Source organism: Helianthus annuus, chromosome 15, assembly GCF_002127325.2.
Source record: "Helianthus annuus cultivar XRQ/B chromosome 15, HanXRQr2.0-SUNRISE, whole genome shotgun sequence".
Taxonomy (NCBI): Eukaryota; Viridiplantae; Streptophyta; class Magnoliopsida; order Asterales; family Asteraceae; genus Helianthus; species Helianthus annuus.
In genome coordinates, this window is record NC_035447.2 from 28,646,237 (window position 1) to 28,661,499 (window position 15,263).

Here is a 15,263-nt window from a genome sequence, read left to right on the forward strand (position 1 = left end):
TTTTAGATGGAAACAATCTTTTGTTAGATGGTTCCTCTTCTCACAGAATTCACAAAACAAGTTATCAATTTTCTCTTTCTTCTTCCTCTTTTCAGACTCCTTTGTAGCAGAGGTTTTGACCACTGCTGGAATGTCCTTAAGAGGAATGACTTTAGCTTTTGGAGCCTTAACACCATCAGTTGATGTAAAGTCCATTGGCTTGAAATTTTCAAGGATATCACACTCATCAGACCATCTTGGTTTAAATTGATGATTTTCAATCTCCTCAAATGCAGAGGGACCCACTGGTCTGTCAAGTGTGATTTTGTTACCAAGTTTGTCAGTGATTTTCACTTCTTGGCCATCCTTGTTTGTTGGGATGAACTCAGTAGTTTCATCAGTGGTTGAAACAGATTTTCCAAAAGCAGTGTTTTCATCATCATGTTTTCTATAACCAACCCCAAATTTTACATTGCTTTTTATCTGTTTCTCAAGCATAACCTCATACCCTTTGCATGATTCCACCCATTTTTCACAAGTGATCTGGGTGGATTCTAACTCCTTTTTGCAAACTTGGTATTTTTCTACCATAGTTTGGAGTTGGGTTTTGGTTATGCTTTGCTCTTCTTTCAAACTGCTAATCTCTTTTTCCTTTTCAGACAACTTGTTTTTAAGTTCTTTTAAAGATCTTTCAAATTTGACTTCATCAGTTAAGATTTTGTTCCTAAGGTTTTCATTCACCTCTTTGATGTTGGCAAAAGCAATAATGCAATTGTCAGAACATAGTTTTTCTAGAACTTGAGGTGATACCTTGGCAGCAGCCATCATTGTACAATCACATTTAGGATTCTCTTCCTCATCAGCTCTCTCTTCTTCCTCACCAGCCTTTTCATCTTTCTTGTCTTCTTCAGACCATAGATCTATCATTGGTTCAATCAGGGCACCTGAACTTTCTCCCAGCAGTATTTCATCAGTCACAGCAGTAACCACTGCTTCAGTCACCTCTTCCATTGTTTCAACCTTCAGCTGTTCCTCCTCAGATTCAACCCCCTCCTGTATTGACTCTAATGCCATCAAACAAAATTCATTGTGAGAAGAATCATTTGAAGCATATAGTGCAAAATTTTCATCATTAAGATTTTCAGGCATACTGCTCCAGTCAACAAACTCTTGACTAAAGAAACTTTGTTATTCAGGTTGTGTAACTACTGGAGCAGTAGTTTGAGGTGCAGATTGCACTTGTGCCTGGGGAGCACGGGTTTGAACAAATTGGATCTGTGGAGCAGTTGTTTGGACATAATGCACTGGCATAGGGGCAACAGCATAGTGAGCAGTGTTCACATGTGCTGCTGGGGCATATTGGGCATAGTGCACAGTGTTTTGAGTTTGAGGTCTAGGATTTGAACTAGGGTGAGTAACTATGGGACCAGTTGTTTGACTCCTACATTCCCTAGCAAAGTGTCCCAACCTGTTACACTTGAAACACTTGATTTTCGATTTATCCAGCCCAACCCTTAAGTTCCCATGAAGACCTGGAAATTTTCTCCCAGTTCTCTTATAAAACTTGCTAGTTCTAACACTTAGCAAGGCCAGTTGGTGCAGGATGTCCATTTCTTCTAGGTCAGTGGGGTCGAAATGCTGTAAATCATTGAGTTCAAAGCTTAAATTGTCTGACATCTGGTTTTCATTTGCAGTGAATGCATAACCTGTAGAGTGAGGATCAGGGTTGTTGAAGTTTGCACCAGCAGTTATGTCAATGAAGTGATCATAACCCTGATCCTTACCACTACCACCAGATTCTTCTTGACCCAGAAGAGCAGTGTTACCGAATGAATAATCATCAACGGTTTTCCCTGACTCTTGTAACTTCCTTTTCTGGTTCAACTCCCTCTCAAAGGTCAGGAGTCGACCATGGAGTTAGGTCAAGGTCAGATCCTTGAACTCAGGTGCAGTTCTGGTGACAATAGCTATTGTGTCCCATTTTTCTGGCAGTGATCTGAGGAACCTGCTATTTTGAGTCGAGTTTGAAAACGTGACCTTAACAAGCCTCAGTTCACTGATAAGACAACTGAAACGCTCAAATTGTTGAGTCAGTGATTCACCTTTAACATGACAAAATGTTTCATACTGTTGGTTCAGTTTCCTTATTGTTTTCTATGACCTCTTCGGTACCTCCAAACTGTTCCTTAAGTGCGTCCCACAACTCTTTGGCACTGTTACAATGTAACAGTCCAGCATATATTTCGTTGGGGAGCGCTGATGCAACAATACTAAATGCTTTAGCATCTAGTTCAAATTTTTGATAATCCGTCTCAGTATAATTTTCAACAGGTTTAGGAACAAATTTTTTAGCATCTTCAGCGCTTGGCACTGTAGGAACATGAGGACCAAAGATAACAGACTTCCAACAACCTGTGCTTTGTTGAGCAAGGATGTGACCCATCCTCCTCTGCCAGATGTTGTACTCATTTCTTTTTAGCATAGGTGGTTTAAAAAGCGAGCCAATGTTGTTTTTATCGTCCTGAGATTGTGACGTCATTCTTGTTGTTTTACAGGTACTGAAAAATCAACTATAATGGTGATTAATCCTTACTCTGTTTTTCAACGACGAACAAACGATCAGTATCAACTGTTTTGAGCTGAACTATTTACGTCAAAATGATTGTTAAATCAAATTTGACTGTTCTAGCTCTGATACCAATTGTTGGATCTGAGTTTCCTTTTGATTGTACTTTTATTTGTAAAATAAGATGGAAATGAATGAGTGTGCAGCGGAAATTAAGATGAACACAAACTTTGTATACAATCAAATGAGAGTAATACTTTTAATCAAACATCTGTGCACAAAGAACCGAATGATTGAATTTATTTCAAACACGATTACATGATGATGTATGAATGCAAACTCCCCCTCAGCCCGAGCTCAGTAGTTTGTTCGTGCAAAGAAGACGAATGATGTGAAGAGCTAATAGAACAGTACAAAGTACTGTACTATTTATAAGCACTTGCAAACTAATGAGCATCTTTAGCTGACGTCACCATGAAAGTGACATCTAACCTCCTAACAAACTCTAACCTCTGATCTATACAGACACTGCTTGTGTTAACTACTGCTATTACATTCTATTACATAACAGACTATAGAACAACTGCTGCAACCTTCTACTACTGTGAACCCAGCAGCACTTGTCCGGATTAGCAGTGCTTGACTCAAGGTAGTAGATTGAATCAGCAGGACTTGAGTCTTCATCAGATCTTTAATTGTGCAGCAGTTATTGGTCAGCAGTTAGTAAGATCAGCAGATAGGAGGTCATCAGTTGTTGTAATCACTTTCAAGGGGAGAGATATGTATATCAGCATCTGCTTATTTTGAATCCACTGAGCTGATCCAGTTTTGGCTTTACATTATCTGTTCCTCTGATAGGGTTCAATCCCAACAATAGGCTTAAATCAATTAGAACAGTGAGCTTAATCAGTAAGCTTAAAACAGTGGCTCTGATACCACCTTATTTCTGTCACGGCCCCTGACCCGGTTTTACCCGTTTCAGGAGCCGCGGGACGGAAATCCTGCGGTATTTAAATTTTTGGCGACAGCGGAAGTCTTTTTAAAACAGGATCTTTCAATAATTTAAACTGCTCGCTTTATAACTTTAGGGATAAATTCCCGAAATTTACAACAATGTGATTTCCCAGGGAAATCTTTATTTTTCAAAACATGTTTCTTTTTTTTATTTATACTGAGCCACTTTTCTAAGTTGGGAGTGCTTCACGGCACTTCTCTTTCTTTGCTCACAACATATCACCTGAAACATGTTTGAAAAAGGTTTTATCAGCGGGGAAATACTGAGTGAATCATTCATTTTACTAAAACGACCCATTAGTTATAATTCACAGTATTAAGAGCGATTACAATGTTTCTGATATCAAAGCAACTACCCACGGTATTTTACCACTCGACCCATTGGCCCACCTGTCCAATGGTGTCTGTGATTATGGTCATATCACCCATTGGCTGCCCCAATGTTGAAGATTATCAAGTAATGTATACAAAACCCCACATACCGGCTGTAACTTGGTGATTACAAAGACTTAATCCCTGTAATTATAACTTTGAAAATAATTTGGAGTTTTGTAAAACAGTTGATAAAAAGAGAATGACTCACATTGCAGATTTTACGAGCAGAGTTTAAGCCTTACTGATTTGCCTGTGATTAACCTAATTTAATTAACAATGTACACACAAACGGGTTAGTAACTAATTCAGCAGTTACGTCAATTCACGAGATTAAACCCTCACAACAATTAATAAGTGCAATACTTAATAATTCAATGGATTAACAACGAATGACAGAGCATAGTCCGAATTTGAACAGCACTCAAACATTTAAGTCGAAATCACAATGAATAACAAAGTATCAGCTCAATTTGAGCAGCACCCAGACAATCGTTGGATAGTTATAATCGATCGGACGTTGAATCGTAATAGCGATCGAGTTATTACCCTGATTGCGGCAACACCTCGTGATCGTGTGTGTGTTTATTGTAGTATTACAGCCTTAACTCGACGTACAGACAGCAACTTTACGTCGTTTTCATTTCTCAGTTCAAGTCCCAAAGTCGGCTATTTATAGTGATTTTTGGGACATGCTTACGGACCGTAAGCCCTTTCCTTTGCGGTCCGTAAGCTAAGCAGTCTAATTCATAGGCTGCCTAGGCTCGGGTATAGCTTGGGTGATTCAACAATTTGGCCAATCAGATGCTAGAAACGTTTAATTTAGATAATTGTTAAACTAGGGTTTGCCCCCCTTGAGTTTTAGGGGCCCTGATCCTGTTTCCGATTGTTCTGAAAATTTTAGGGCCAATGCAGAATTACTTGGGTGTCTCAATTAGGGTTTTCTTATTGACTAATTATCGTCCTAATTATTGATTTTAGTGACAGTTGTTACAGTGCCACCCCCATCATTGCCTTCCAACCCTATTGCAGCAGAGGATTGCGTACTTAAATGTATCCAATCCTTCCCTAGAGGGACATCTTGTGGCAGAGATGGGATGCGGGCCTAACACTTGTTGGACGCTATTGGTTTTGAGGGTTCAGTAAGTTCCTCGGGTCTGCTCACAGCCATTACTGGAGTTGTCAACCTATGGCTTGAGGGGCTTTGCCCTAAGGTGTTGGCTGAGTTTGTGGCCTCAGCCCCCCTCACCCCCTTATTGAAACCTGATAATGGTATTAGGCCTATCGCCGTGGGGGGCATCTGGCGTAGGTTGGTCTCTAAGGTGGCTATGAAGAAGGTTGGGAAGGACATGGCCCAGTATTTGGGGGATTTTCAATTCGGGGTTGGTACACCAAATGGGGCGGAGGCGGTCCTTCATAGTGCGAACAGGTTCCTGAACTCTTTTCATGAAGATGGGTCCATGGCCTTGCTCACGGTAGACTTCACCAATGCTTTCAACATGGTTGACCGCTCAGCGTTCCTCCAACAGGTCCACCAACGTTGTCCATCTATCTATCGGTGGGTCCAGTTCCTGTACGCCCAACCCGCTAGGTTGTATGTTGGCAGCGATTGTATTAGGGCCACCACTGGAGTGCAACAAGGAGATCCCTTGGGGCCCCTTCTCTTTGCCCTAGCCTTACACCCACTTATTCTCCGTGTCCAGGAGCACTGTAACCTCCCCTTTCATGCTTGGTATTTGGATGATGGCACGATTATAGGTAACGCAATGGAAGTTGCTAAAGCCTTGGACATCATCAACACGGAGGGACCATCCCTAGGGCTCCATCTCAATATTAAGAAAACGGAAGTGTACTGGCCATCGTGTGACGGTCTCAAGGTTCAGGACGGCCTTTTCCCGAGAGGGATAGGTAGACCTGAGAGGGGGGTTAAGCTCCTTGGGGGGGCGGTTAGCCGAGATTCTGTTTTTATCGGGGAATTAGCAGGGCGGCGGGCATTGACAGCGGTTGACCTTATGAAACTCTTGCCCTGCCTCCAGGACCCCCAGTGTGAGCTTCTTCTTTTAAGGTCATGCATGGGGGTAGCTAAGTTACTGTTTGGGCTGCGGACCTGCCAACCCCACTTGATGGCCAATGCGGTATCCTATTTTGATGATGGTCTTCGAGAGGCTATCGAAGACATTGTTGTTTGCGGGGGGTCCTACTTCGGTGACCTTCAGTGGTGGTTGGCATCTTTGCCGATGCGTCTGGGTGGTTTGGGCCTCCTCTCAGCTCGGGATGTTCGAGTTTATGCTTTTGTGACATCTAGAGCTCAGTCGTGTGTATTGCAAGACCATATCCTTCGGAACAGTGGGGTTGTTAAGCTTGACGTAGACTACCAACAGGCCCTTGAGTACTTAAGTATCTCTCTTCCAGACTTTGATATTAGCGGTTTCTCTAATATGGACACCGCCCCCCCCCCCCCCCCAAGCCACAAAAAACTTTGGCGAATGCCCTATTTGACAAAATTGCTCGGAGTCTGGGAGAAACATTCAATTTGTCTCCCCGCCAGAAGGCGGTGATTGAGTGCTTGAAAGGCCCCCATGCGCAAGATTTTTTGACTGTTATCCCGATCGAGGGGCTGGGGCAATGCATGTCGGCTGTTGAGTATAGGGCTATCCTCAAATACCGGCTGATGATCCCTATGTATTCAGAAGATGAAACCTGCCTAATTTACCGTAAAGCCTGCATGGATAAATACGGGGAGCATGCTATTCATTGTAAGGAGCTCCCTGGTTTTAAATATCGGCACGACTGGGTGAGAGATGTTTTGGGGGACATCTTGAGGAGAGCGGGGATTTCTGCCAAGAAGGAGGCCCCTGTGAATTTCCTTACAGATCCGATGGAAGGGAGATCTACATTGAGACTAGCGGATCTGCTTGTCTTTGGCTGGGCAGGAGGGAAACATGCTTGTGTGGATCTCACAGGAGTCTCCCCCTTAGCTGGTTTAAGGGAAAGCGGGTTTGTAGCAGGACAGGCTATAAGGAAAGCGGAATCTAAAAAGGTGGATAAACACGCTAAAGCATGTGCTGATAACCAACATGCATTTGTCCCCTTCGCCTTTGACACCTTTGGCTCCCTAGCTCCAGAAGCTATCCGTTTGTTGACTAGGGTCCAAAAGGTTGTCCACAGCAGTTGCTCATCAACAGGGGTGAAGGGGTTTGTCTTTAATAGGCTAGGGTTTGCTATTCAGAAAGGGGTAGCGGCGCAGCTTGTTGTTCGCTTACCTGCGATATTGATGTAACTCGGCCAGTATTTTATATATAAATAATATACTTATTATATATATATATATATATATATATATATATATATATATATATAGGGTGTTTTACTGAGTAAGCCATAAAAACCTAGTGTAAATGACAATAATACCCTTTGACCGTTTATAAGTTAGGTTGACTTTTAACACTTTTTAACGGCAGCGGGTAATCTTACGACATAACAACAATGTTGGGGGTCAAATAGCAATATTTTCCACGGAGGGGGTCAGAGTGCCAATTGGCTTAAACTCCAGGGGGGTAAAATTACAGTTTACTCTTATCTTTATAATTACACTAAAAATCACTATCTTTTTATTTCTTCTTTAATTAAATAATATTTTTTATACCTTTATTATTACATTTTCTCTTTCCTTGACTCACAACCACTTTCTAAAAATATTAAAAAAAATTATAGGGATAGACAATGTTTTTTCATATTTACAGATGAACATTAACATTTTCTTTTTCCTCTACTCACAACCCTTTATAATCACTATCTATAATATGAAGGAGCCTCTCAGAATTTGATGAACAATATGCGAATGCTCTAAGAAGATATAGTTTAGAGTAAAATACCAAAATCGTCTCTAAGGTTTGGCTGTATTTTGTTCCAACCAAAATGATTTTTTTGTGCATTTCAGTTCTTCGGGTTTGCGTTTTATTGCATTACTCTCCAAATCAATAGGTTTATTTTTTTTGTTAAAGTGAAGGACATTTTTTGTGCTTTTTGATGGAACAAGCAAATTGAAACCTATCAACAATTTTGGTATTTTACTCTTACATTTTTTATTACTTATTTCCTCTTTATATAGCTTAATATTTATTATTTTTAATAAGTTCTTCGATATATATGTTTCACTAAAGACATTTTAATAAAAAAGTAATATTATTTATCAAAATACATTAAAATACTCAATAAAATGTTATATGACCCGACCCGACTCAAAGCGAACCGAAAAATATTATTACATTGCGATATACAAACGACACCAAAAAATTCCGCTCCTGGGTCTGCCATTGGTGATATTTGCATGAACATCTTTAATGCCATAGTTTTTAGTCATGTGTAAAAAAACAAACTGTGAATAAAGAGAAAAATCATACGAAAACTATGACATTAAAGTTGTCCATGCAGATATCACCAATGGCGGACCCTAAAGCGGAAACTTTTAGGTGTCGTTTGTCTATCGCTATGTAATAATATTTTTGGTCAGGTTCGAGTCAAGTCGGGTCGTATAAAATTTTCATGGGCATTTTAATGGATTTTGATTGAACAGTTGAACAAATTAAAAAATTCAGTCAAACAGTTGCAATAAATACACCAGTCTAACACAACTGGATTTGGGAATGATTACAAAATGATTTCATTTTGAATTCAATTGATGTAATACAATCACAAGGTACAAAAATGTACTCATCCTCACCAAGTGCACTCTTTATCACTAAGTCCTTATGCTCAAAGGCTCTTAGTGTTACCGTTACATTGAATACAATGAACTATATATACGAGGAGAGAAATGTCGGTAATGTCACCATGAAATCGACCCCTAACAACTCTTTAAATGATGTAACTACCAGCAGTTAGTAAAACTTCTGGATAGTTACACTGTTACATTGAACTACTGCTTCTAATGTGCGATAGAGAGAACTGTTTGATTTCATATAACTGCTGGTTGAGAACTAGCACTTCTGGGAATACAAAACTTCTGGTCTTTGACTTGTTGATTTGGTTTTCTAGTCTTCAACCTTGACTTTAGTTGTTTTGACTGTTGACTTGTTGACCAACACTTTGTTCTTCTATTATTTATTCTTGAAGGCAACAGTTGTATGCAACAGTAGTTTGGGCAGTTGTTTTGGGAAGCCGTCAAGGGGGAAAGTTCTGGTCTTGAGATTGTATCTTAACTTATTCCATTAGGCATGTAAGTGGTTCCCTTGAGTTTTGGCTTTCATTATCAGCAGATATTACATAACCCAACAGGTCGACTAACACGACCCATTTAAAAAAAGGATCGGGTTCGGGTTAACACGTTAACCCTTTTAACTATTTAGAAAAAAAAAACTTATCTATTTTTGTTTATGTTTTTTCGTTTCTATTTTACATGGTTAGTCATAATAATGTTAGTTTTGGCACATTATATTATTTACTTGTCATACTCATACTCATCATTAAACATGTTATCGATAACTCGTTTAAAACCCAACAACTCGTTCATAAATCGTCAACTTGTATGACTCATTTAAAAATACAGGTTAAGAAGGTCAGGTTCGGGTTAACCTGAATTTATATGTGTGCGGGTTAAACATTTCAACCCCTTAACCTGCCAGGCCATCAACCCGACACAATTAAGATAGCTTTTATGACATTTAAGAAATTAGTATAATATAGTCGGAATTGATTTTGTAATGGTTAATAATATTAAAGTTTCAAATAATTTATATTATACAAGGATCAACTAGTTTGCCGCATATGAAACGCCAAAACCTATTAATCGTATATTTGGTAATAACACTAGCTTGTATATAAAAAGTAAAAAATATATATATATAAATGTATGAATTATTGGTAAATTTTCTTTTAACAATTTAGGTTTATTCATATTCTTCTCACACTAAACTCTCTTCTGAAATAAACATTGCCTTGTATATTGATCAAATAACGCTTTTAGGGGTGTTCAATACTCGGTTACAAACGGATTAAGTCGAAAATGAAAATATTTCTCAAAAAATGACGAAAATGGCTAAATAAATATTTCCTATAGACTTCAATATTTTATTACAAAGTATAATTGTTTAAAGTTTTGTTCTTTCAAACCAATATATTTATATAAATTCAGGTCATATGAATACATAATAATCAATGTATTAGACTATTGTGACACCAATAGTTCAAAACACAATCATTCATAACAAACCTATGCAGATTCTACTTGACTAACCCGTGGCGAAGGACAAAACGTTATCAAATAGTCATCCGAAGGACAATTAACCAACGGTGGGGGATTGTCGTAGGCGTAACTGTAATAAGACGGGCAGGCATCCTTAAAAATCTTCGAATACACAGTCGGCTTGCATTTACTAGGTGCCCCATACGCGTTCCTACAACAAAACTTGTCATTGTCAAAAGCCAAACACGCGCTTTTGCAAGCAACGACTTCCCCCTTATCGTTCAAAACCTCGAGTTCTTGAGGACAACAATCGTTAATATCCCTTTTGCACCCTCCAATATGACATTTGGTTGAGTAAGGTATAGTAGTTACTGAAACCGGGACATTATAACCGTCAACTAGACTAACGTCGTAAAAACTAGGTTTGCTTTTGTCCGGTTGTAATGCAATTTGGACCAATGTTGCGGGTGGGGCCCCGATTAGCCCATTGCAGCATAATTTCCCACCACAATCACCTGTCTCACACGCGGGTACTTTATCTGAACCGAATTTGCAACCTGTTCTAGCCCATATCCGCCCTACCCAATCAGCCGGAGCTTGAATTTTTCGTTGTTCGCCTGGTGGAAGGTAGAAACCGCCGGAGGCTAACACCGGGTGGCCATCGTTTGCCGCGTTTGCCGGCCATATTGGATATGGACATTTGTTGATGATGTGGAAGTTACATGCTTCAACTATAGTGTTTCCTGTTAATATTTAGGACTTCACATAATTAGGTGTTATGTTTTATACAACTTCTCTTTTTTTTTCATATTAAATATAAAAAAAAAAACTAAAATATTTGAAAGTTAAAAGAATATATAAACTATCCTTAAAAATATATGTGAATGTTTACCCCCACTACAAATAATAGCTGGTTTTCAGCGATCCGTTGGTAATACGTCAGTGAAACATGGCGTCGATAGTGTATTTATCAATGGAACTTGCCGCGAAACAACTATCGGGTGGCATCATTGATAGGCTACTCAGAACTAGGTTGGCAATGCAATTGAGACGGTTTACTAACATATTACCAAGGGATTATTTACGAAAGAATGACTTTATGTGAACCTCTACCGACGAATTTTTCTTGGTTAGCCAGTTTTTATTTTTTTTTTAAATAAATATATATACACACACTTAAATCTCGTAGAAAATAAAAATATATTATAAATGTGTAACAGGGAGTAAAATATTTTTTTGCCAAAGTAATAGTGGCGGAAACAGAAAATTTCACATGCAACATCATAATAAAAATGTGTTTCTACACATACTGACGTCAAAATACAAGAAAACGATTGTCTTTATAATATCTTTAATTGAAAATTTAGCCGATAAGTGGGTTACAAGAAGTTCGCTGACTCAAACGGGAAATTACCTGACAAGAAGAAGACAATGGAAAGAACAAATAAGCTGGTTGGCTTCATACTTTTTTAGGTGGAATGATATAATTTTAAATCCTGTAATATATTTATAGAATGTTTTTAGTGGCTAAATTGTTGCCTAAGTATTTGAATTTTTGGCATAACCTCCTTTAAAAGACAAGCAAATCCCATAACTTAAGGGATAAGGTGGCTCACACATATGAATAGAATATTGATCATATTATTATTTTATAGTACTTGGTAATTTAAGTTCTTGATCTTTGTTATGTGTATAACCGCAGATAATCGAACTATAACTATAATCAGTTTTCAGTTTTCCAATGGATATTGCACAAGAGCAAACACTTGATTCCTCTCTAATAGTTACCTCAACTTTGAATATAACTAATCTCCACTGGTTTCTCATATTAACTTTTTGAATGTCACGTCTCATATAACATTATCATCGTGTTAAAAATGGAGTCTATGCAAATAATGCATTACGAAATGGTAAAAAGATACGAGCCACATTGGGATCATTCTCATGGTATAAGGCCAATCAAACAATGGGCAGTCATAAGATTACCTACAATGCGGTGCCCATGGACATATGTGGCTGAGACAAACGACATGGAGAAATGAGGGGAGGATAGAGACGACCAAAGTTCATGGAGGGGAGGGGTTGAGTAGTGTGAGAGTGAGAGAGAGAAAGAGGGTGAGGTCCGTGAAAGACATGGAAAAGACAGATAGTCTGTGAACCCTCTTGATTGTGGATGCTATAATGATATGACAGGTTTTTTTTACAAACTCGTAATTGGTTTATATTCATGATAGTGTTTTGCCTAATGATTATGTTAGTACGACTTCATACATATAGACATATAGTATAGCAATGAGATACGTGGTTTTATAGTCATATGTATAATTTAGCTTATATAACCTCAAAATAGCCTATGTCTGCCCATGACAATTATTAGACTAATTAGATTCAAATATCCTATTGTGTAAGCATCCATCACTGAGCGTCTGAACGTAACCTTAGCGCCACCTCACTAACCCATCCATCATGGCATCATTCACATCCGTCACTCAACCCATCATTCACCATCCACTTACATCTATAGATGGGAGAGAGATAGAGAGAATGACAAGCAGGATGGTGAACACGTAAAAAGTTTTATGACACATTAAAGAAAACAACTATTTTTTTTGTGATTTTATCTTATTTTAAAAAATCTGAACACTCATTTTTTATATACATTCTTCAAATCTAAAAAAATGCATTAATTTAAGCTCATTGATAGATAAAATATAATGTCATGCTGACCTATTATTCATTTTGACACAACCATCCAATCTCACTCATTTTCATTGCATTGCCTTTCACACAAAGCATCTTGTTGGTATTTTGAATCTTCATAACAAATAAACACCAGTACACAACTTTTGATGCCGGAAGTACAAGTCATTGTAACATTTATTATTATTATTTTGTTTTTGGAGTTGATCTATGGAGAGGAGCCAAGCACATGAGAGAGAGAGAGAGAGAGAGAGAGTATTATTTTCATGTCATTGTTAAGGGTGAATGAAGAGATCATGCATGCAATATGTTCATTAGGGAGCCAATATCTACATGCTTTTGTTGCCTTAACACTTGTTAAATGTTCCCTCAACTCCCCTCCATTATATGACCTCTCATCACCACCATCCCATCTACTGTGTGTGATTTACGACACTTATCGATGGGAAGACGACCTCCATGTTGTGATAAATCACACGTCAAGAAAGGCCCGTGGACAGCTGAAGAAGACGCAAAGATTCTCGCACATGTTGCTAGTCATGGCATCGGTAACTGGACATTAGTACCGCAAAAAGCAGGTTGTTTTTTTCTCCCGTCTTACTAATCATGATTGAAGTTTTTTTATAATGACCGGCGGCCTGTGTCGTGTGTGTGTATGCTTGAACAGGTCTTAACAGATGCGGAAAGAGTTGTAGACTAAGATGGACAAATTATCTAAGACCCGATCTCAAGCATGAAAGTTTCACCCCTCTTGAAGAAGAGCTCATTTTGAGGTACCATCTGGCCGTGGGAAGTCGGTAAGTTTACTAACTACTTTGTGTTTCAACACTTTAATACGGAAATTAGTCGATTTTTTTGTTTAATTTTAAATCTATCCGGGCAATGGGTTGAAACAGTTGAATCTTCAGGTGGTCGTTGATTGCAAAGAAACTCCCCGGGAGAACAGACAACGATGTGAAGAACCACTGGAACACAAAACTAAAGAAGAAGCTGCTTAAAATGGGAATCGACCCGATCACCCATAAGCCGTTAAGTCAGCTTCTTTCTGATTACGGAAGCATCAGCGACGCCATCCCACAAAACACGAGACCTTCAGATCAAAGACACCACGACTCGCCCTTGGATTTCTCTCGGGCCGACAGTTCATTAACAACAATGGACCCGTTTCAAGACCGGCCCACTCCAATGAATTCGGTAACTGCTTATTTCCCAGTTATTAATGAAGCAGCTTCATCTTCTACATCATCACCTGCATCTAAAGTTCAAGCGAATTTACCATCTTCTCCCTCTATTTGGAGTGATTATCTTATTGGAGACCAAGAACAAGAGTGTACCAACGAACCCAATTTCGGGTTTTTACCCACAGATGGTGAATGCCCGAATAGTTACAATGGGTTCGGGGTAGATCACACAAAGAACAGCTTAGAGGTTGATACTGCTTCTGTTTCTTTTGTTGAGTCCATTTTAAACCGTGATCGAGAAATGCAGTTGGACTTCCCTCAGCTTTTGGATGGATATTCTGAGTTCTGAACAACAAGCCTTAGATCTTTAAGAACGGGTGTAACGGGTGATTCTCTAGCACACGGTTCTAGATCGACCTATGTTCTAGTTTTTAGTTATATGCTAGTATGCTACCCTCTAAATTCCTGGTCTCTGTTGCTAATGTTTAGTTCATATTTTAAATGGTAAAATTAGAATTTATAACGAGTGTCAGACAAGTTGGGTAACGGGTCACCGGTCACTTTTTGGTTGGCTTCTTATTAAGAAAATTTACAATAATCATAATAAAAACGTTTGAATAAAGCCATGTAGAATTGTAGGTACTAAAATAGACATCCCCAATGGGACATCGTTGTGGTTAAGTGATGTACTCCAAAACCAAAAGGATGAGAGTTCGAATCCTAAAGCATGCAAGTATTCGTGTTATGTATCCTGAAAATCTAAGTTGTTCAAAAAACAGCTACAATAGACGTCAGCAGCCTTTCAATCCTTTTGACCCGTCTCCATTTCAACTAACTGGATTTATTTGACCCGTTTAAAATAAAATACAACTTTGATACAGTAAAAGAATTCCAAAGAGTGCACTATGATAAGATTTATGTATTATATTATTTTTTTTACACTGGTCCACATGCTGGAAAAAATTCTACTATAATGTTAAAATGATTATAACTAGTCTTCCCAGCGTTGTGGTGAGGGGCGTAAAACTGTGCTACCAGCGTTGTAGGGAGATATAGCAACCAAACGACAATCAAAACCAGGAAAAACATAAAATAAAAACACGAGTTTCTAACACCAAGTGACTCACATATTAGAAGTCGAGGGGGTAAAAAAAACGTAAGGGACCAAATATGACCACCAAACACGGTGCTAAATACCAACCGAACTTCGACCAAATCCGGGGAAAAAACGTAAAACAAAAGTAACAAAAAATAAATTCATTTAATT

At 38.6% G+C, this 15,263-nt stretch overlaps 3 protein-coding genes across 3 annotated transcripts; 2 read left to right on the plus strand and 1 right to left on the minus strand.

Moving 5' to 3' along the window:
* Nucleotides 1-5,259: 5,259 nt before the first annotated feature.
* Nucleotides 5,260-6,489, plus strand: LOC110913489. Its single transcript, XM_035984283.1, has one exon. The coding sequence runs from the start codon at nucleotides 5,260-5,262 to the stop codon at nucleotides 6,487-6,489; it is 1,230 nt and encodes a 409-aa protein (XP_035840176.1).
* Nucleotides 6,490-10,016: 3,527 nt separating this feature from the next.
* On the minus strand, nucleotides 10,017-11,638 carry LOC110911151 (thaumatin-like protein). Its single transcript, XM_022155735.2, has 2 exons — nucleotides 11,530-11,638; nucleotides 10,017-10,858 (listed from the first exon to the last, which is right to left on the minus strand). The coding sequence occupies exons 1-2, from the start codon at nucleotides 11,576-11,578 to the stop codon at nucleotides 10,143-10,145; spliced, it is 765 nt and encodes a 254-aa protein (XP_022011427.1). The 5' UTR covers nucleotides 11,579-11,638; the 3' UTR covers nucleotides 10,017-10,142.
* Nucleotides 11,639-13,192: 1,554 nt separating this feature from the next.
* On the plus strand, nucleotides 13,193-14,525 carry LOC110911153 (transcription factor MYB35). Its single transcript, XM_022155739.2, has 3 exons — nucleotides 13,193-13,393; nucleotides 13,483-13,612; nucleotides 13,724-14,525. Exons 1-3 carry the CDS (start codon nucleotides 13,258-13,260, stop codon nucleotides 14,343-14,345), a joined length of 888 nt encoding a protein of 295 aa, XP_022011431.1. The 5' UTR covers nucleotides 13,193-13,257; the 3' UTR covers nucleotides 14,346-14,525.
* The last annotated feature ends 738 nt before the right edge of the window (nucleotides 14,526-15,263 follow it).